Raw genomic sequence first — 20,572 nt, 5'->3', positions numbered from 1 at the left:
CCCAATACAGAAGTTTCAAAAGACATACTATTTATTTGTCCTATAACATCTGGAGCTTTAATTTCCAATTTCCACTGAAAACAAACAAGCAAACAAACAAATGTGGAATGGAAATCTGGTTGAATCATTTGTTACTTTCACTTAAAAAAAAAGAATAGTGCCGGGCGCTGGTGGCTCACGCCTGTAATCCTAGCTACTCAAGAAGTTGAGATCTGAGGATCATGATTCAAAGCCAGCCCAGGCAGGAAAGTCCGTGAGACTCCTATCTCCAATAAACCACCAGAAAACCGGAAGTGGCGCTGTAGCTCAAGTGGTAGAGTGCTCACCTAGAGCTGAAGAGCTGAGGGACAGCGCCCAGGCCCAGAGTTCAAGCCCCACCACCGACAAAAAAAAAAAAGAAAAAGAAAAAAAAAGAATAGTATCTTCAACTGTGTTTTTATCTTTTTTTTGTGTGTGTGAAAATACCATACAGAGGGGTTATAATTACATGGGCAAGGTTGTGTTTTTATCTTATCATCTTTTCTAAGACATAGAAAAAAAAAAAGTTATTACATCAAAATCATTTTGGCCTACTTATCCAGAAGAAGATACTACATTGTATGCAATGAAAAGTATTTAGATCTACCTGAAGGTATATTTCTCTTATCAGCTCAATAAACTCAGATTTCATCCATGGTGAATCTAGTTTGTTTTACTCCAAGTAATCACAAAAAAAGCCAGAAGTGGTGTTATAGCTCAAAGGGGTAGAGCATAAGGAGCCCCAGGGACAGTGCCTACCCTCAGGACTGCTCCTCCCCCCCAAAAAAGACAGTTTAAAGCATGTAGAAGTTCTGTCCATGTTATATACTAATATGATGTCATCTTTTATCTGGAACTTGGGTATATGTAGATTTGGAACCCACAATGGTCTTGGAACCAGTCCTCTAGAGTATATGCCAAAGGTTGACTATATTTGGCAAAAGTTCTTTAAAGATGTATCTTATTTGCTAGGCATCCATAAAAACCAATAAACTACAGAACAAAATAGCTAACACAATCACAGATGCCTATACCTGCTGTTATAAAAATTAATAACTTTTCTGCAACACAAAGAAATTCATTCTTCATCTCGGAGTAAATCTAGATGTGTGGCCAAGGAATACAAATGATTCATCTGGACAAAGTACCAAAACTTCTAGTTCATTGGAAAAAGAAACTTCAGCCCATTAAGGATAATAGTGGCATTCCGTGTTCCCTAAAGGGGCTCACAACAATACTATTTTCTTTGACAATCCTAACGGAGAATACATCTAAGCAAAGACACACCAAAATCTCACAACTGCATATGGAAATGAATTGATTAGCTCCATAATCTTTCAGGAAATTAAAGCAAAACCCTGAAATTCCTGAGTTATTGTTTGTTGTTTTTTTTTTTGCATAAGTAGTTTCAATTTTATTTCCTTGGACAAAAGCCACAAATCAGTTGACCATTTCCAGAATATATGCTAGCCCCAAGATCTAATTTCCTTTTCTTGGCAATGTCTAAAAAGAATGTGTCAAGATAAGAGTTTTCCTTTGGGGGAAAAAAAATCCACTACTTGAGTTTAGCTTTTTAAAATAATCATTTCACAAACACCTGGTCCATGTTATCAGTGATTTTCCAGCAACTAGTCTTCCTTAACTTCCTTAATTTACGTGACTATTCCCGGCAGCTTTTTTATCTCATTACATCTGGCAACACCAGAGGCTAGATGACGGGGATGAAAGTCATTCTTTCAACTTCTCTTAGCAGCACAAATGCTTCTTCAACTACATAGTCTCTCTCGTTCTCATTCCTGTATTATTTACTTATATATTTATATATATATATTTAATTATGTTTATATTTACTTATATACTTACAGCATAAATGCCTTCTTCAACTACATAGACTGTCTCCTCATTCCCATATTATTTACTTATATATTTACATATATACATATATATATATATATATATATATACATGCTTGTTTTTTTTTTTAATTGGTGCCAGTACTAGGGCTACACATCAGAGTCTTAAGCTCTCTACTCAGCTTCATGCCCAGCTGGCACTTTACCACATGAGTCACACCTCCACTTCCAGCTTTTTACAGGTTAACTTGAGATTAGAGTCTCTCAGATTTGTCCTAGGCTGACCTCAAACCACAATTCTCAAATCTCAGGTTTCTAGGTAGCTAGGATTATAGGCACCTGACTACTCTTTATTTTTATCTGACATATTGTAAAAGTCATATTTTTCCATCGTATGATTCCCCTTTTAGAATGTAAATTCCATTACCACAGCAACTTTTATCTTGTTTTCTTTTTCTACTGATTTACATATTTTTATTAAGCCTAGAACAATGCCATTATGTGCACTAAAATGAATCATACATGATTTTATGTGGCTGCAGTGCAAGTGGTACAGTCTAGAAAATATAACGCCCCAAGTTCATATCCCAGTATTGCCACCAAAAAAATAATAACTAAATAAATAAATTGACATTTCATCCCTTTGCTATTAAGGCAGTTTTATGAGAAAACAAAAAATAAATGAGTCCCTATGATGTCTACAATCATCATCAATAAACATTTGAATAAATTAGAATATTAGCATTATCATCAGAGGTAGAGCACTATAGGACCTTGAAATTTTTATCTACTAGTGAATCTTACCTGTAACAGTAACACCAAGTGTTTACTGGCAAAATCTTGATTCTGTAGTCCACAACATCCCAGACACAAAACAGCCAAATTCCTTACTACTGGATACATACTTACTATTCCAGGAAGAATCTAAAATGAATTAGAAATTAATTTTGACACAGGCAAGAAATTTAAAATACTATACTGAAATCATGGCCGAAATGATCATTCCCGTGTGATTTTATAGGTCTACATCATTTCCTTTTAGTCATTTAAGTCAATACTAAATAGTAAATTGATAAAACAGAATATAGTACAGTTTTCCTATAGTCAGATCACGAGGCTAAACTAATTCCAGAGGTTGCAACACTCACAGAACAGGAAATCCTGACTATGATATACACTACCCCTCAGATCTGTCTCACTGACACCTTATACCATGCTATCCCTGCCCTTAGTCAGCTACGCTGGTCTGACTTGAACACCTCTAATAGCTCTTTTTCACAGCAAGTGTCAATGGCAAAAGTGTTTTATTTAAGTATGTTTCCCTCATCAAGTTTCAATAACAGCTGTCTTTACCAATTGTTATTTTGTATATACTTTGTTCCCAGCATTTACTATGGCATAACCATTCAATAAACATGTGCTCCCTCAAGAGTTTCTCATACAGCTGAAAGCTAGTTGTTCACACCTGTAATCCTACCTACTCAAGAGGCTGAGATCTAAGGATCATGGTTCAAAGCCAGTGTGAACAGTTAACTTTGTTAGACTCTTATCTCCAGTAAAACTACCAAAAAAGCTGGAAGTGGAGCTGTGGCTGAAGTGATAGAGCACTAGCCTTGAGCAAAAGAAGATCAAGGACAGTGTCCAGGCAGAGAGTTCTAGCTGCAAGACTGACACCAAAAACAAAAACAAAACAAAAAAAACAAAGGAAGACTTTATGATACTTTATTTAAAGTAGAGTAACTTTATAACTACTATAAATCATTTATGCAAGTATCTTACTTATGTTCCTCTATTATGATCATTCAATTTTGGGTCCTTTCCTTTCTTAACATCGTGAAAGACTATGTAATGCTAAAAGGAGATCGATAGAGACAGAGAGAGAGAGAGAGAGAGAGAGAGAGAGATTCATACTTTCATTCTTCAATTATGTAGTTAATTGTATCACCATTCTCTTAAAACATGACCAGACATGTAGTTCAAGTAGAATTTTAAAAGTATTACTTTTCACTAGATAGATTTCTCTAAAATAAGACTAAATTCCAATAGTTGAGTATAATATAGTGTATAACCAGAAGTTTCAGTTACAAACTGATTTTCTTTACTGACTTTAGAAACTCATGACAACCCAAAAAATTAGATTTCAGACTGTCTACTTCTCACTAATTAAATAATTTGAAGATAATCCTCTGAGTATATTCAGAATGAGCTGTGAATGAACAGTACCATCAAAGTAAAAGAAGTCCTAGCTAAAGGCTGGAGACACGGTGCCACTGGTTCACACCTGCAATACTGGCTAAGATCTAAGAATCAAAGTTTGAAGCCAATCTGGGCAGGATAAAGTCTATGAGACTCTTATCTCCAATTAACCACTAAAAAGCTGGAAGTGTAGCTGTGTCTTAAGTGGTAGAATTCTAGCCTTGAGTGAAAAAGCTGAAGGACAGCACCCAGATCCTGAGTTCAAGCTTAAGTATTACACACACACACACACACACACACGCACACACACACAATGTTTGCTATCAAGTGCAAGGCCCAGACACACACACACACACACACACACACAATGTTTGCTATCAAGTGCAAGGCCCAGAGTTCAAATTCCGTATCAAAAATAAAAGTCCCTATTATTGATAACTTTAAGATGGGAAATCTGCCGGAGCCCAGGCCAACCTGATAACTTAGTGAAACTTCATCTCAAAAATTTTTTTTAAAAATGAACAGCAAAATATGGCATTATTACTCTAGCCTCTAGTTACTCACAGTTACTAAACATCTGAAATATAACTAGTCTTGAGATGTCTTCTAAAATTTAGTATAAAAACAATAAAAAGCTATTTCATATTTTAATACTAAATAAATGATAAAATCATAATAATTTAGCATGTTCAATGAAAAGATGTTTGGGCATATGTAATGTATTATATATATATTAAAATTAACTTTACCTTTTTTCTTCCTACTTTTTAAAATGTAGTTACTGTAGACTTAAAGTTACATATGGCTTGTATTATCTTTCTATCAGAAAATTCTATTCTAGAGTTGCATAGTCTTATATCCTAATGTCAGGAATTACCTAGGAAGGTTACTTTAAAAGACCTTTAAGCCAGGCATCAGTATGCCTGTAATCCTAGCTACTCAGGAGGCTGAGACCTGAGGATCATGGTTCAAAGCCAGCCTGGGCAGAAAAGTCCGTGAGACTCTTATCTCCAATAAACCAGTAGAAACCCAGAAGTGGCGTTGTGGCTCAAGCTCAAGGCTCGCCTTGAGCTGAAGAGCGCAGGGACAGCACCCAAGCCCAGAGTTCAAGCCCCACGACTGACCAAAAAAAAAAGACCTTTAAATATAACCAAGAATGATAGGTCACATCTGCAATCCTAATTAGGAGGCTGAGATTCAGAGGATCACAATTAAAGAAAAGTCTGGGCAAAATATTGTGAGATCTGCATTTCAGCCAACAAAAAGCTGGGCATGGTGATATTCATCTGTCATCCAAGCTACTCGGAAAGTGTAAATAGGAGTATCATAGCCCAGGCTGCCCCAGGTATAAAGCAAGATCCTTTTATTCAAAAAACAATGAAAACAAAAAGGGCTGAAGATGTAGCTCAAGGTAAGCCTAGCAAGAGTGATGTCCAGAATTCCAATCCCAGTACTGCCAAAAAAAAATTAAAATAAAAACATAATAAAGTTATACAGGAGCCACAATGTAACTTGAGTCTTTTTATACAGCACTATTCCAGTAACAGAAAATATTCTCTTACTCAAGGATAAAGATATTCTGCATATTTCTAGTAAAATGATTTTTCAAATCTTTTTGAGTGATAAAACTTATGTCCTAGCTCCTTTACACAGACTATCTTATTTTAATCCACACAGGAAATAGCTAATCTAGGTATCTACCTACTTTATCATTTGTAATTCATCAGATGTTCAAAATAATAACACTTTCATTCGGTTGAACCCTAATAAGCAGATTATAACATGAAGCAGAATGTGGCTAAAATGAAGCCTCAACTGAATAAAGCCATCAACATACCAAAGATTCAATGATTCCATTCATGGTCGCACTGATCCCAGTAGAAATGGACATCTGCTTCAACAGTTCATAGCACAGAACAAGACACTTTTGTAGTGTCTCCACATCATTCTAAAATAAAGACAAAACATTCAGCAACAGTAAGAACATCTTCTGCACAGAACTTAAAGATGTATTTTTTTAAGGGCTTGTTTAGGGTGCATGACAACTCCCTACATACTCCCCTTGGATCTGATCAGTCAGAACCTGATTTCCCATCTCTGTGCTGACTCAGCCATTTTCTTAGTTACAGGTTCATACATAAAACAACTGTAATATACTTCCTCTTAGTCATTTCATGGGCTCTTCCAACTCAAAATGTCCACAATGGAAATGATCCACAGATTTTGTTAAAAAAAAAAAAAAAAGAAGAAGAAGCTACCAGTTATAAAAATAAATTCAGTCACTCTTACTAAGAAACTGTCATGTTGGGGTGAGGTTTCCAGACAAGCTAAGAGTACAATTCAGGAAACCCTGTTAGATAGCAAACTTTGCTATTCTGTATTTTTTTTTAATTTTTCTTTTTCTTTATTATAAGGTAATGTAAAGAAGGGTGACCATTTCATAAGTATTGAGTACATTTCTTTTTGGACAACTTCACCCCTTCCTTTACTCTCTCCCACTTTTTCCCTCCTATCCCACAAGTTGTATATAGTTTGTTTTCAATATAGTATCTAGTGAGCACCACGGCTACATTTTATTCAGCATTTTCTTTTTTTCTTTTGGTTGTAGGGCTTGAACTCTGCACCTGGGCGCTGTACCTGAGCTCTTCTGCTCAAGGCAAGCGCTCTACCACTTGAGCTACAGCGCCACTTCCAGTTTTCTGGTGGTTAATTAGAGATAAGAGTCTCACGGACTTTCCTGCCTGGGCTGGCTTTGAATCATGATCCTCAGATCTCAGCCTCCTGAGTAGCTAGGATTACAGGCACCCAGCTCAGCATTTGCTTTACAAGAATACTCTAGTGAGCAATCCTCAAATCAAACAATATTAACTGAGATTAGGCATGGTGGTGCACACTTGCAATGCCAGCTACTTCAGAGGCTGTTCAAGATCAAAACAGGCCAACGCACTAAACTCTTTCTAAAAAGTAACCAAAGCAACTAAGGGCAGGAAACATAATGGCTCAAGAGGCGCAAAGCCTGCAAGAGCCTGCAGAACTTAGCCCTGAGCAAAAATCCCCACACTGCCAAAATGTGTGCATGCGTGTGTGCATGTGTTCACGCACATATATTATTGATAACTATTTATTTTAAGAGAAGCAATGAAAGAAATAATCTGTTTAAGAGACTAATTTATTAAGCAAAAAAAAAGACTACTAGAGTGAAGTGTTACTAGGTATCAAGATTAGTATTTGATTAAAAATAACAAGGATGTTTAGCTTTTGCTAGACACCACAAGTAACCATGATGCCAAGGTTACCACAGATGTAATTCCTAGCAGTGGAAAGGTAGGGAATGAGATGCATTTTCCTTGCTTAACTATTAAAGGTAAATACACAAATAAATTCAGAAGGGAACCACTAGAAAACTAGTTTCCCTCACATCGAAAAAAAGACTTCAAATTCCAGGGACTGGCAAGATAAGGGAACAAATAGTAGTAGCTACGATACTCAAAATACATTAAGGTCCTTTTCAAAGTCCAAAAATAGAAACAGGAGAAATAAATTTTTTAAAAATATTTAATTCATATTGCTGTCACAGTCTCCAAAGTGAATAGATTTTCAGTTTTTTGAGTTACAGAAAGCAAGATTCAGTTAAGATAGTAACAGTTGAGATTTAGTATGAAAAATATGATTCTACCTTCTCTGTGTGGACTTCTTTAATTTCAAGTTGTTCTGTTTCTTTCAACAGCTCTACTTTGGCATTTTCCAGTGCTCTTATTTCTTCTTTTAATTTTGATGCCTGATCAAAATCTTGTAAGGTAATACAATTTTCCAAAGCTTCTTTCGCTTCAATAAGTTTAACTTTTATTTCAGCCACCTAAGGAAAAATACAAATTAATCATATCAACACCAGACAAAAATTACTAACATGAAAATCTGTAGCAAAGTCAAGAGTATTACTACCTCAATGACCTAGAATTTAGGGATCAAACATAAGACAAAATTTCAATCGTCCAGCAACAGGGATCAGTCACCCTTGAAGAGTAACATAATTCAGTAACATTTTATAGACCTTTATATAATATTTACTTGATAATCTGATTTTGTTAAACCACACAATAAGAAACAGATTATACAGCTATATTACCAAAGCCTTTCTTTAATATAGAAGAAACATACCTTGAGTTCTTTTTTTCTTGTATCAGATGGATTAACATTAATAGTAACAATGGGTGCACGAATCTCTGAAATAATTTCTGTAACCTGGTAAGCAAAATTACAAAGCTTTAACAGATTATATCAACAAATAACAAAAAAGTGCTATAGAAAACACCAAGCCGTATCTGCCATCTACTGAAAACCAGAGAAAAATAACAGGTAAAAGCACATAATCTGTTTGCAAGACTTTAGAACCAAAACTGAACAATGCATCTCACTAGAAAGTGAAATTATTTGAAAGGAAGGTGAGTAGGTACGTATTTGCTGAAGATAAATTATCCCTCATATAATGTTAGAAAACTTGAAAAAAATTATGCTACCTAAGATTAGCTGTTATAATCTAAAATTCTCTGCATATGGTCTACAGTTTGGCTCTTCTAATAAACTCACTCCTGCCTGAACTATGTGGCAGTCTCCTTTCAACAACCCTTATACCTACCACTTTCAATTCCTCTTGTTCAGTTCTATACAAGTTTAAATATATATATTTTTGTATTTTTTCCTTTGGGCGCATAATATATACCTAATGACAAAGTAAGGCCTTTCACAGGCTTCTAAGAAGGGATGTTTCAAGGGTCCCTCTCATATGAAAATACCTAAGCAGTTACTGGACAAGCACTATGTGGGAAGTGTTCAGGAAAAGATATACATAAAACATGTTCATATAAGGAGCAGTTAGAATAACTTCTGACTTAACCTATAAAATATCACATCATGTTTTTATGAAAGAACAATACAGATCTCTCTTTTATCTAACTGGGGAGGGGGGTGGTGGTGGTGGGGAAACACTTGACATAGCATAGTGGTTACAATTTATTTCTGTATTTACGAACAGTTTATGAACATCATCTTACTGAAAAACAAAAGGTAGCTCATTGTTCCTTCGCAGATGAATACAAAAGGCTAAATAACTTATCAGAAGTCAATGCAGACAGAATGAGACATAAACCAGCTCTCGGCACACAGCGCCCAGAGTCTCATGGGCAAACCTCTATCCTACCGGTCACTCCTTCCACATCAGGTTGTAGACACCTGGTATAGACCTGTTTGTAGGCACATGTGAGAAGGAAAACACTTTTTAAATGTATGTGTACACACATACCCCACAGAGAGAGGTATCTGGTTTACAAATGTCATACACCTCCTATCTTTCTCAAGGAGGAAAAGCACTTACAATCTGTGTCCTCTTACTGTCATCTGTGATGATGTGGAGTAACCTTTCAACAAGCAGAGAAACCAGGGATATTGGCGTTGTGGGTAGCGTCAGAGTCTCCTGCAAAATAGCCACCAGCCGTTTCCTGTGGGCAAAAAAAGCCTTTAACTTATTTAATATCACTCTGCACACATACATTCCACCTCTAACATTTCTCTTACTCTATAGACTTTTGTCTTGGGTTCTTTTAATTTGTTTCCTTATGTCTCATATTTGTGTGTCACTACAAGTAGAAAAATCCCTACAGTACAGAGTTTTGTGTGTGTATGGTCCTAGGGTTGTCCCTGAGCTTTGCTCAGTAGCACTCTACCACTTTAGACACAGCTACACTTCCAGCTTTTGGGGTAGTTAATTGGAGATAAGAATCTCACAGGCTTTTCTGTCTTCTAGCTTTCCCATGATCCTCAGATTTTAACCTCCTGAGTAGACAGAATTACAGGTATGAGCCACCAGCACTCAGCCCTCTGTATAGTCTTGGAGCAAACAATTAATTTTGTTTTTAAAAAAAGTATATATTATACCCTCTGATCTTTAGTAAATCAACATGAAAAAACAACAAAATAACAGAGAAGAATCAACCAACAGTAGTATTACTTGGCTTCTCTGAAATAAGAGATTTTTAAGAAAAACACTAATACTATCCATTTATTGTGAAGAAATTGTACTACGATTATGTGTCTATGTATAAACACACAAATACCATCATGTGCCATAGAATTCTTCAGGTAGCCTAGCATAATAGTGTTACACCTATAATCCCAGTACTCGGGAGGCTAAGGCCAGACAGCTGATTTGAAAGGCAGCCTGGGCTACAGTCTAAGTTCCAGGTTCGCCTGGGCTATAGGGCAAGACCTGGTCTCAGAAACAAAAAATTACATTTCAGTCAATGACAGGCTGCACATAACACTGGTCCTATGAGAATATTATGGACCTAAGACACCATAGCCATAGAGATGTTGAAGTTCGATGCATTACTCTGGTGATACAGGTATAAAACAAACCTACTGCATTGCCATACCTATCAAAGCAAAGCATATACACTAAGTCACAGTACTTAATAATGATAAACGACTGCTATTGCTTTATGTGATACTCTTTTTCTGTGGGGCGAGTAGGGAACAGTACTGGGGCTTTTCACTCAGAGCTTCATAATTGCTAGGCAGGTATTCTAATACTTGAGCTACATCACCAGCCCTGTGTGCTCTGGTTTTTCTTTTCTTTGGCAGTAACTAAGGGCTCTGTGCTTCTTAGGCAGCCACTTTTACCATGAGCTACACCTCAGTGGTTACTTTTGAACTATGGTCACACTTCCTCCCTAGGCATCAGTCACATCATAGTGAGGAGAATGGGCCCAGCCTCTGCATCCAGCCCTTTTGCTGAGAAGAGATCTCTCAAACTTTCCTGCCTGCGCTGGCTTCAAACCATGATCCAATCTCAGCCGCCCAAATAGCTAGGATTGCAATGTGAGCCACCAGCACCTGGACCTAGTTGCTCTATTTTTACAACAAGGTTTCACATTTTGTCTAGGCCAGCCTGGCAAACTATTTCTGCTGGGATGACAGATGGGCACCATCTTGCCTAAGTTCATCTGTTGAGATGAGGTCTTTGGAACATTTTGTCTAAGCTGTTCTTGAACTGCATTCTTCCCTATCTCTACCTCCCAAAATTATAGATAGGATACAAGTGCACTTGGCGCTATACTCTTTATCTTTAGAATATACTACTTCTACTTATTAAAGTTTATTACAAAAAAAAAAGCATAATACCTTGGCAGCAGTCTCAGTTCATGTTTATAATCTCTTGATTGTACCAAGAAGTCACAACCTGGCCCACCCTATCTAGGCTTGTGAATGCATACACACCAGCAAAATCACCTAACAACACATTTCTAGGATTCCTCAACCCATGACCTGTCATTAAGTGACATATGATTGTGTGTGTGTGTGTGTGTACACTATAAAAGAAGGAAGCAGAAGCACTTTAGAATGTTACAGTAAATCCATTTAACTGCACTGTAGCAAGACTGTATTTTTAAGACTAAAGAATAAATTAGAACAAGCGTTAACATTTAGACATACCGTCCTCCTTCTTCACTAGTATCCAAAGACTTGATCATTAGAATCAACTGCTGACCAATGAACTCCCTTGTCATTAAGTTTCCAATATATGAAAAATCATTTCTCTGTTCTTCGTCAACTGCTGGAATGCTCTGGATATAACTAAAACAAACGGAATTAATAAAGTAGAATGTGTTATCAAATAACAAGAGTTAATTCCCACCAATCAGAAAAGGGTCTTCTTCAGTTTATATTAGTCCAAATACTACATATTTATATCTTGTAATAAGTTGGTAAAATTGTAGTAAACTTTAGCAAATATTTAGAAATTGTACTTATATTAATAATTCAAGTTTTCTCTTGAAAATATTCAAAAGATCCTTTACTTATCTCTGAAATGTATGACTATTTCAATGTGTCAATGTGTCTTACAGTCTTCCAAACTCTGCATTTCTTGTCTAAAAATCCAATTAGTCATAAAGGTCTAATCTTTACTCATGGCAAATCATGATCATTCTTTTCTTTGAAATGATAGTACTACTACTAATTTACACATTGTGTTCTGCTGCTTGAGTACTAGCATGGCAGGGTGAGTCACTGTGACAGGGCTGGTATGATCAGCCAGGAACCTAAAACACTTACTACTTGGCACACAGAAACAGTTCAACAAATTTCAAAGAGTAGCACATCAACATTATCAAGTTGATGGAGAAATGAGGGAACTAGCATACGCACACTGACGGAAGCACTGACTTAGTGCTTTTGGGCACTGTAAGCACCACAGGATCCTTTAGGAACACTCAGTGCACCATCTGCACCAACAGTGGCTGTAAATAATTTCCAACTGGGCATGACCATGAACAAGAGGCCTGAGAGACCAACGCACATGGCAAGTAGTGAAAACAGAAGAGAAAAAGTACCTCAGTAAATACTCTGCATATACTACAGTCTCTGGCAAGATCTGCTCTAAAAACTCTTCGCCTTCATCTCCTTTTGATTTCAAGTAATCGCAGAGGGCACGCCAATATAAAGCAATTTCAGGAGTTAATGTTTCCACAGGGATCAATTTCCTTCGTTTAAGAGGAAGAGAATAAGAGAAAACATGATCTTATATCCCGTTAAAAAGGGGAACAAGAATGAAAATGAGCACATTTGATTTAGAAATACCAGTGTTTTAATTATAGCCATTAGCTACACAAAAGGGAGTGGGAAGGAAAAAAAAGGAAACTACTTAAAACCAAAAGAAGAGAAAAAAGGGAAAAATTCAAATGATCAAACACAGTAAGGGCACATGTTTTTCTCACAGCAGGCTACTGTAGAAATCAAAAGGGGAAAGGGAGAGAATACAACTAATGTAGACAATGTATGATAAAGTACCAAGTTCTTATACCAAGGTGAGAAACACAAGGGAAAAGGGTCAGATCAGAGGTTCTGATGTAAGCTGAAGGAAAAACTGATTTTAATTGGAAGTCATCAGCAGTAAAATTCCAATAATGAACCCTTTATGTACCTGTCATCATTATTTTTACAGATCTCCACAAGTTCAGTGAGAGGAGTCACTACAAATAAAGCATTGAGAACAGAGACTGCCACTTCAGAAGAATTTTCTACATCCAACCTATGAAGCAGCTCCAAGATATTTCCTTCAGTGAAGCGTAACCAGCCTTGGAGAAGATGCTTCTGCATGGCTTGCTTCACAGCATCTGTGGAGAGTCATTTGCAAATACATAAACAAAAGCTCCCCCTAGCTGTTATTTCCTATATTTCATCTGTTCTAATTTTATTAGATCAATGTTAATATAACGTTGAAACTTATAATACAAATAGAGATTACAGTGAGAACAAAGCACACTAAAGGTAATAAAACCACAAAGAAACAACACTACAAGTCCTGATGATGCTTACTTCCAAACATAAATGGATCAGGTTCAGTACTAAATGCCTAATCTCTACCAGTCTACAAAAAAATCTGCATTCCCTCCTGCCTGGGCTTAATGGGCATCAGAATACATAGTATTTATCTCACTTGTTGCCTGACTTCACTATTGTAAGAATGCTATTTACAGTAGTAAATTACAGCAAACAGCTATCACTGAACAGATGTTATTCTTAGCCCTTCAGACCATCCCAGTCATTAGAGTTTCAAACTCAAGTTATCTTTTTTCTTTTTCTTCTTACTACAGCAAAATGAGCCATCTTTGCCTTTCATGGAAGATACAACTTGAAAAAACATCATTACTACATGAAGATTCTCTAGTTTAACAGAAAAGGGCATCAGAAGATTATACTGGTCTCACACTTCTTATTTCTGATGCCCAGAAAACATTTATGTTAAGGTACATACACACAAGGATAGTTTTTGTTTGTTTTTGGTGTTAGTCATTGGGCTTGAACTTAGGGCCTGGGCACTAACCCTGAGCAATTTCTGCTCAAGGCTAGTGCTCTACCACTTGAGGCACAGCTCCACTTTCAGCTTTTTGGGTGGTTTAACTAGAGATTAAAATCTCACAAACTTTCCTGCAGGGGCTGGTTTTGAATTGTGATCCTCAGATCTCAGCCTCCTGAGTATAACTAAGATTATAGGAGGGCACCACTGGCAACTGACTAGTATTTTTGTTTTTAAGGAAGAAAAAAGGCTAAAAGAGATGGTCTTACTTCTGACATTAACTCACTCTACAGGATTAAGAACAGCTCCTCTCCATCAAACACCGGCAGGCTGAAAGAATTCCTATTCCTTGAAGATAACCAAGACCGGGGCTGGGAAGGTGGTTCAGCGGTAGAATGCTTGCCTTGCATGCATGAAGCCCTGGGTTTGATTCCTCAGCACCACGTAAGCAGAAAAAGCCAGAAGTGGTGCTGTGGCTCAAGTGGTAGAGCACTAGCCTTGAGCTGAAGAGCTAAGGGATAGTGCCCAGGTCCAGAGTTCAAGCCTCACACAGACAAAAAAAAAAAAAAGATAACCAAGACCTTTAACCAAATGAAATATTTTTATATGTTATACACCAAGACAAATTTTATCAAGTTTATGGGAATGATAGCCTTACTCAGTCTTATTTATGGTATGATACTGTTTCCTAAACCTTATTAAGTCTGACTTCAAAAGTCTACCTTAGGGCTGGGAATGTGGTGGTAGAGTGCTTACCTAGCATGCATGAAGCCCTGGGTTTGGTTCCTTAATACCACATATACAGAAAAAGCCAGAAGTGGTGCTGTGGCACAAGTGCTAGAGTACTAGCCTTTAGCAAAAGAAACTCAAGGACAATGGCTAGGCCCTGAATTCAAGCCCCAGGACTGGCCAAAAAAAAAAAAAAAAAAATCTACTTTACCTGATCTGTCATTGAGACCCTGTTGAAGGAGCATTACTCTCTGAGCAATGGACATCGCTCTCATATGAACTTTTTCAGCTAAAACCTTAAAAAGACAATGAAATGGGGTCATTTACCTCAACTCAATGTATAGAATTCTTACTTAGTAACATAGCAATCATCTTAGAAAGTTAACTAGAGTCTCCAAAAAATTTTCTGTAAACATATTTAATACAATAGAATTCTATCTAAATTACCTACTATCTCCAAACAATCTACATTGCACAAATCACTTTGTGCTAAGTAATTTTCACAAGTACCTTAAGAAAACATGGCTATATAAGTAACTGGACTTTCATACCTGATAAGCCAACTTCCTGACAGCCTCTTTCACATCTTTGGTGCGCTCTACAATCTTTGACAAAGTCTTGGCTGATGGTGCGATACATGATAACACTGCCCTCCTAACTTCTGGATTCAAATCATTTTCAATCAAAGTAGTATATGCTAAAAGTAAAGTAATACAGTTTAATACCACAGAAATACCTTAACAATAGTCATAAAATAACTCATATTCTGGCATTTTTTGATGTTTCAAAATAATAAAGACAAGATACTTCTAGTCTTACACATCTGCCTTCGAATCAAAATTTTTTCTACCAAGTTCCCTTTCAAGAACAAAATAAAGTATCAGTAAATTGACCAGAAAGGAAGACTAAAACTGTAACAACCTTGAAAGTCACAAGAAACTTTTATTTTTTATTTACTTTTATTCTTTTGGTGCTGTCCTGGGGCTTGAACTCAGGGCCTGGGTGCTGAGTGTTCTAGCACTTGAGCCACAGCTCCACTTCCAACATTTTTTGGTGATTAATTATAGGTAAGTCTCATGGACTGTACTGCCTGGGCAGGCTTTGAATTGTGGTCCTCAGATCTTAGCCCCCTCAGTAACTAGGATTACAGGTATAAGCTACTGGCCAGTACCCAGCTGAGAACGTTTATTTTCTCCAGATCTGTTATATTTATAAGGATCTATTATTTCGATTTGGGGAAGAGAAAGTTTGTACTCAAAGCCTCTTTCTGAGAGCCTCATACATCTCATGATTTCACCAAAGAGTTATACTGAAGGTGATACCTTGTATCATCCATCATAGTTGTCCAAGTACACTCTGTGATGTTCCCAGAACAAAAATTACCTAATGACATATTTCTCAAAGTGTATACTCATTCCTTAAGCAAGGTATGATGACTATATAACCTGCTGCCAAATAAATGAGAAGAAAGGTAACCCTGGGATGTACTGTGTATACCATCAGATTCTAGAAGCAGTCATATTAAACACAGGAAAGGATAGGAACCAATGAACAATGTTATCACCTCTTACTAATTTTAATTGATAAATCACTCTGTAGATTTACCTGTACCTAATCTAATAAAGGCAAAGCCCTATATACATAACAATTCTACATTTAAGCAAAATCCTACAAAAGTCATTTAACTTGTGCACCAAGAAAATTCCAAACACTATTTTTCAAAGCAAATTATCTAGATATAACTAGAGAGCCTTTTAATTTTAAAAACAATAGACTGTTGGCTGGGAAAACTAAGTTTATTTCTGTAATCCTAGATACTTGGGATGTGGAGATCTTGGGGATCATGGTTCAAAACCAGCTGAGAACTCATCAGTACCAATGAGCTGGATGTGATGGTACATGCCTGTGATCTCAACTATGCAGGAAAACACAGGTATGAATATTATAGGCTCAGAAAAGCTGGGTTAAAAAGACACTATTTGAAAAATAACTACAGCAAAAAAGGGCTGCCTCAACCTCATAGAAAATCAAGCTAGCTAGGGCAAAGCCCTACGTTCAAAAACTGCCAAAATATAGTACTAATATAATGATAGCAATAATGGTAAACAGTTAATACCATATAACAATGAGATAACAGCAAAAACTATGGATGAATGCTAGAACTAGAAACTTTTTTGAGAAAAAGTCAGGAAGATATAGTATGATTCACATGAAATTATAGGCAAAACATTAACATTTAGATGGATGTGTGATTAGGGAACGTAATTAAAACTTAAGAAAAAAGAGAATTAACCCAGTATTGATTATATTTACCTCTGAGTGAGACAGAGAGAGAGAAAAAGAGAGAGAGAACCAAAGCAGACCTCAGAAGTACTGATAATAATTTGTTTTTATTAGGAAGTTGTAATGTGAGTATTGTTCTACCTTAAATATATGTATGTATATATATATACACATATACACACAAAACACACATATATATATATATATATATATATACACACACATATATATAAAGTTAATAACAACTTCTGAGGAGGAATTAACAAAACCAAGACTGAAACAATGATTGGAACACCACACATACCGTTAACCACTGGGCACTCATCATCCTTGGGATCCTGGAGTCGAGAAAGAGCCAAAACTGCCTGTATTCTCACATTTGGAATCTTATCTTTCGATCTAATAAGCATAGCTTCCATAATTTTATCAAACAAATCATCATCGATCTGGGCATTTTCTGGCATACTTCCCAGAAGCTTGTTTATGAGTTGGCATACTCTAAACCTGACCGCGTTGCTGTTTGCTTCATGAGACTACACAAAACAAAGCAAATGTTATTCCTAATTACACATCATTCCTAAATAATCAAGACCATTCCTAAATAATCAAAAAGTGACAAGTGATCCACACTTGCAGAGACATTACAATGTTTATACAAATTTTTACACAGCCTTAGTCTGGAAAAAAAAAAGTACACTCTTTGTACAAATTCATACTTCATTTTTTTTGTATTTGGTGCTGGTCCTGGAGATTAAACATAGGGCCTAGGCAATGTCACTGAGCTTTTTTGCTCAAGGCTAGTGTTCTGCCATTTGAGCCACAGCTCTACTTCCAGCTTTTTTGGTGGTTAGGAATCTCATGGACTTTCTTGGCCCAGCAGGCTTCAAATGGCAATCCTCAGATCTCAGCCTCCTGAATAGCTAGGATTACAGGCATGAGCCACTGGTGCCCAGCCATATTTTACTTCTAAAACAGAAAACTCATTTAAAGGAAAGGAGGGAAAAATAGGCTCTGAGGAGGGTACTAGCGGAAGGGGCTGAGTTAACAAGGAGGATGAAAGAGGATGGATATAGTCCAAATAGCTCACTTGAAACTATGAAAATACTGTAAAACCTGTTGATATTGTTCTGGGAAAGTGAGGGAAGAGGGAAAGGAAGTGTGATACAGGGAGAGAGATTGATGCAATATATTCTAAATGTATGAAAATAAAACAGTGAAATCCCCCCCCTGCATAACTTATATAAATAAGCTAACTTTTTTAAAAAAGAGAAAAAAGAAAACTCACTTAAAGCAAACACCTATGACAAATTATTTAAACAGATCACTAAAATTTTAATGATAGCTATTGTTTAAAAGCACAGTCTTTTTAATCTTAATGGCAGTTAAGATTTCCTATAAGAGACTTGTTTACAGATTTTTCCCCCATCGCAAGATATTTTATTGTCTAAAATACACAATCTCTGTGGCAAAGTTTTCTACAATACATTCTCAAAATCCTAGCTTTTACCTTTAACAGGAAAGTAAACAAATAATTTAAAATGCCATCATCTTCCTCTTCTTCATCATTGTTGGTATCCAATTGGTGAAATGAAGTGACAAACTTGGCTGCAAATTCTATCACACGCTCCACAGCTGGTTCACGTTTATAGACCACCATGGCATATTTCAGGTAATGAACAAACTCTTCATGAAAAACTGTTTTATTATCCACCTGAAAGGCAAAAGAAACTCCTCATAAACTACACTGATTAAAATCCATTCCCAACATTCCCTTAATACTGCTGAAAACACTGGGCAGAAAAAGGCCTAGCAACCTAAAATCTGTAGTAAAGTCTCAATTATCCTAACTAGCAAGAAGGATAAAACTACACAAACTTCACTCCAGTTTACAATCTGCACCTCCCAGAGAGTAAACAACATCAATTTTAACAGCAGAATGATTTGTTTTCAAAACCCTGCAATTCTCAATATATTACCAGTTTCGTAGGCCTACTGCCCCCAAACTACTTTTGGTATACCTTTCCCATCTCCCTGTATCCTCCAAGCTTTGCTATATTTACTTAACAATTTACTAAAAATTTACTATCTTGAAATAGCCATGTAAAGGGATTTCAATTCAACATGACAATTTATGAGTATAATGCAGCGTAGTCAATTTCTCTTGGCTTTTAAATTAATACATCCCCTCCCCTCCCCCAATTACACAGTATCTACACGCTCAGGAAGGGTAGGAGCCTAAAGATTAATTTGACATTGGGTAACTGGATTCAACTGATTCAGGAATGTAACTGGAAGGTGGGCTTTTCTGTTGTAAGCAGAGATCCCTTCAGGATATAATCTGTGGACTAAGGATTAACTGTCCACACCCGCTGGGAGCCCCAGGGATGGGTAGCATTAGTGCAGAAAAGCAAAGGAGGAACCCCGTGTGGCTGGTGATCCGGTCGTTCACCTGGGCTCTGGAGACCTTGGGCAAGTCTCCTGAGAACGGTAAAGCTCACTTCACTCTGAATCAAGTGTCAACCACGAACAAGGAGAAAAGGCCGAGTGGTCATAAAAACCAGGAGGTCTGGGTGTCAGTGGCTCACTCCCGTAATCCTAGCTACTTAGAAGGCTGCGATCTGAGGATCGGAGTACGAAACCAGCCCGGGCAAAAAAGTCCGTGAGACCCTTTTCTCCAACTTAATCACCAAGAAGCCATAAGTAGTAGAGTGGCCAGCCTCAAGCACCAAAACTCAGGGCAGGATCTGAGTTCAAGTCCCAGGACCGCCCCCGCCCCCCACATACTCAGGGACAGCATCCGGGATCTGAGTTCAAGTCCCAGGACCGCCCCCCCCACACACACACACTCACGGACAGCATCAGGGATCTGAGTTCAAGTCCCAGGACCACCCCTACACATACTCAGGGACAGCATCAGGGATCTGAGTTCAAATCCCAGGACCGCCTCCCCCCCTCACCCACACACACTCAGGGACAGCATCGGGGATCTGAGTTCAAGTCCCAGGACAGCCACATAGGCATAGGCGCACGCACACACGCACGCACACGCGCACACACGCACACGCGCACACACGCACACGCCGAGAGGCCCGGGACGGCCGGCGGAGGAGCGGGGCGCCGAGGCGAGGCCGCGGGGAGGGCAGCGTTTACCTTGCCGTAAGTGCGGCTCAGAGCCACCACCAGCTTCGCCTGGTTCTGGTGCGGCTGCTGCGCCAGCTGAAAAGCCTCCTTGATGGGCAGCATCCTCTTCTCGGCTCCCATGGCGGCGGAACGACCGAAGCCCCGCAGCGCGGCCGGGGGCGTGGTTACCGCCAGAGCGTTCAAAAAAGTCCCGCGGGACGATGACATCTCGCGAGACTACCGCGAGAGCGGGGTCCACCCACGATCCAACCCCGCGCGTGCGCTCACAGGCGCGTTCGCCAGGTTTCCGGGTAGTTTCTGAGAGGGGCGGGGTGAGCGTCGCCCTCGCCGGAAGTCGCGTCGTCAGGGAGACGGAGCGGAGCAGCCGCGCGACCTTCGGGAGCCGACGGAGCTGGGGCCGCCCCGTGGGGCCCTGCCGTGCGCCGGGGCGTGAGGCGGGGAGGCTGAAAAGATCCTCCACGGTGAGAGCCGGGAGTCCGCCGCGGGCGTCAGTCTCCGC

At 38.2% G+C, this 20,572-nt stretch overlaps 2 protein-coding genes across 4 annotated transcripts in view; one reads left to right on the top strand and one right to left on the bottom strand.

Annotated features, from left to right (window-relative positions):
• The window catches only part of Ncapg (non-SMC condensin I complex, subunit G), a 28,571-nt gene extending 8,344 nt beyond the window's left edge, over positions 1-20,227 (bottom strand). For 2 of the 3 annotated variants that reach the window (XM_013009159.1, XM_013009158.1), the window contains exons 1-13: positions 20,083-20,227; positions 18,440-18,643; positions 17,237-17,465; positions 15,201-15,346; positions 14,861-14,945; positions 13,045-13,237; positions 12,455-12,604; positions 11,556-11,696; positions 9,439-9,562; positions 8,226-8,309; positions 7,744-7,923; positions 5,905-6,015; positions 2,676-2,795 (exon numbers count right to left, since the gene is read on the bottom strand). In XM_013009159.1, the coding sequence (XP_012864613.1) occupies positions 2,676-2,795; positions 5,905-6,015; positions 7,744-7,923; positions 8,226-8,309; positions 9,439-9,562; positions 11,556-11,696; positions 12,455-12,604; positions 13,045-13,237; positions 14,861-14,945; positions 15,201-15,346; positions 17,237-17,465; positions 18,440-18,643; positions 20,083-20,193 (1,878 nt within the window). In that variant the 5' untranslated portion in view covers positions 20,194-20,227. The remainder of the gene's footprint in view (positions 1-2,675; positions 2,796-5,904; positions 6,016-7,743; positions 7,924-8,225; positions 8,310-9,438; positions 9,563-11,555; positions 11,697-12,454; positions 12,605-13,044; positions 13,238-14,860; positions 14,946-15,200; positions 15,347-17,236; positions 17,466-18,439; positions 18,644-20,082) is intronic. The other variant, XM_013009160.1, reaches the window with a different exon arrangement.
• Positions 20,228-20,418: 191 nt separating this feature from the next.
• Positions 20,419-20,572, top strand: part of Dcaf16 (DDB1 and CUL4 associated factor 16) — an 8,544-nt gene continuing 8,390 nt past the window's right edge. Inside the window, exon 1 of the mRNA XM_013009181.1 lies at positions 20,419-20,534. The gene's annotated coding sequence lies outside the window, so the exon portion shown is untranslated. The remainder of the gene's footprint in view (positions 20,535-20,572) is intronic.

Source organism: Dipodomys ordii, unplaced genomic scaffold (genome assembly GCF_000151885.1).
Source record: "Dipodomys ordii isolate 6190 unplaced genomic scaffold, Dord_2.0 Scaffold8, whole genome shotgun sequence".
Lineage (NCBI taxonomy): Eukaryota > Metazoa > Chordata > Mammalia > Rodentia > Heteromyidae > Dipodomys > Dipodomys ordii.
Note: the sequence above shows the minus strand (reverse complement) of the source record. Positions and strands in the feature narration are given on the sequence as shown.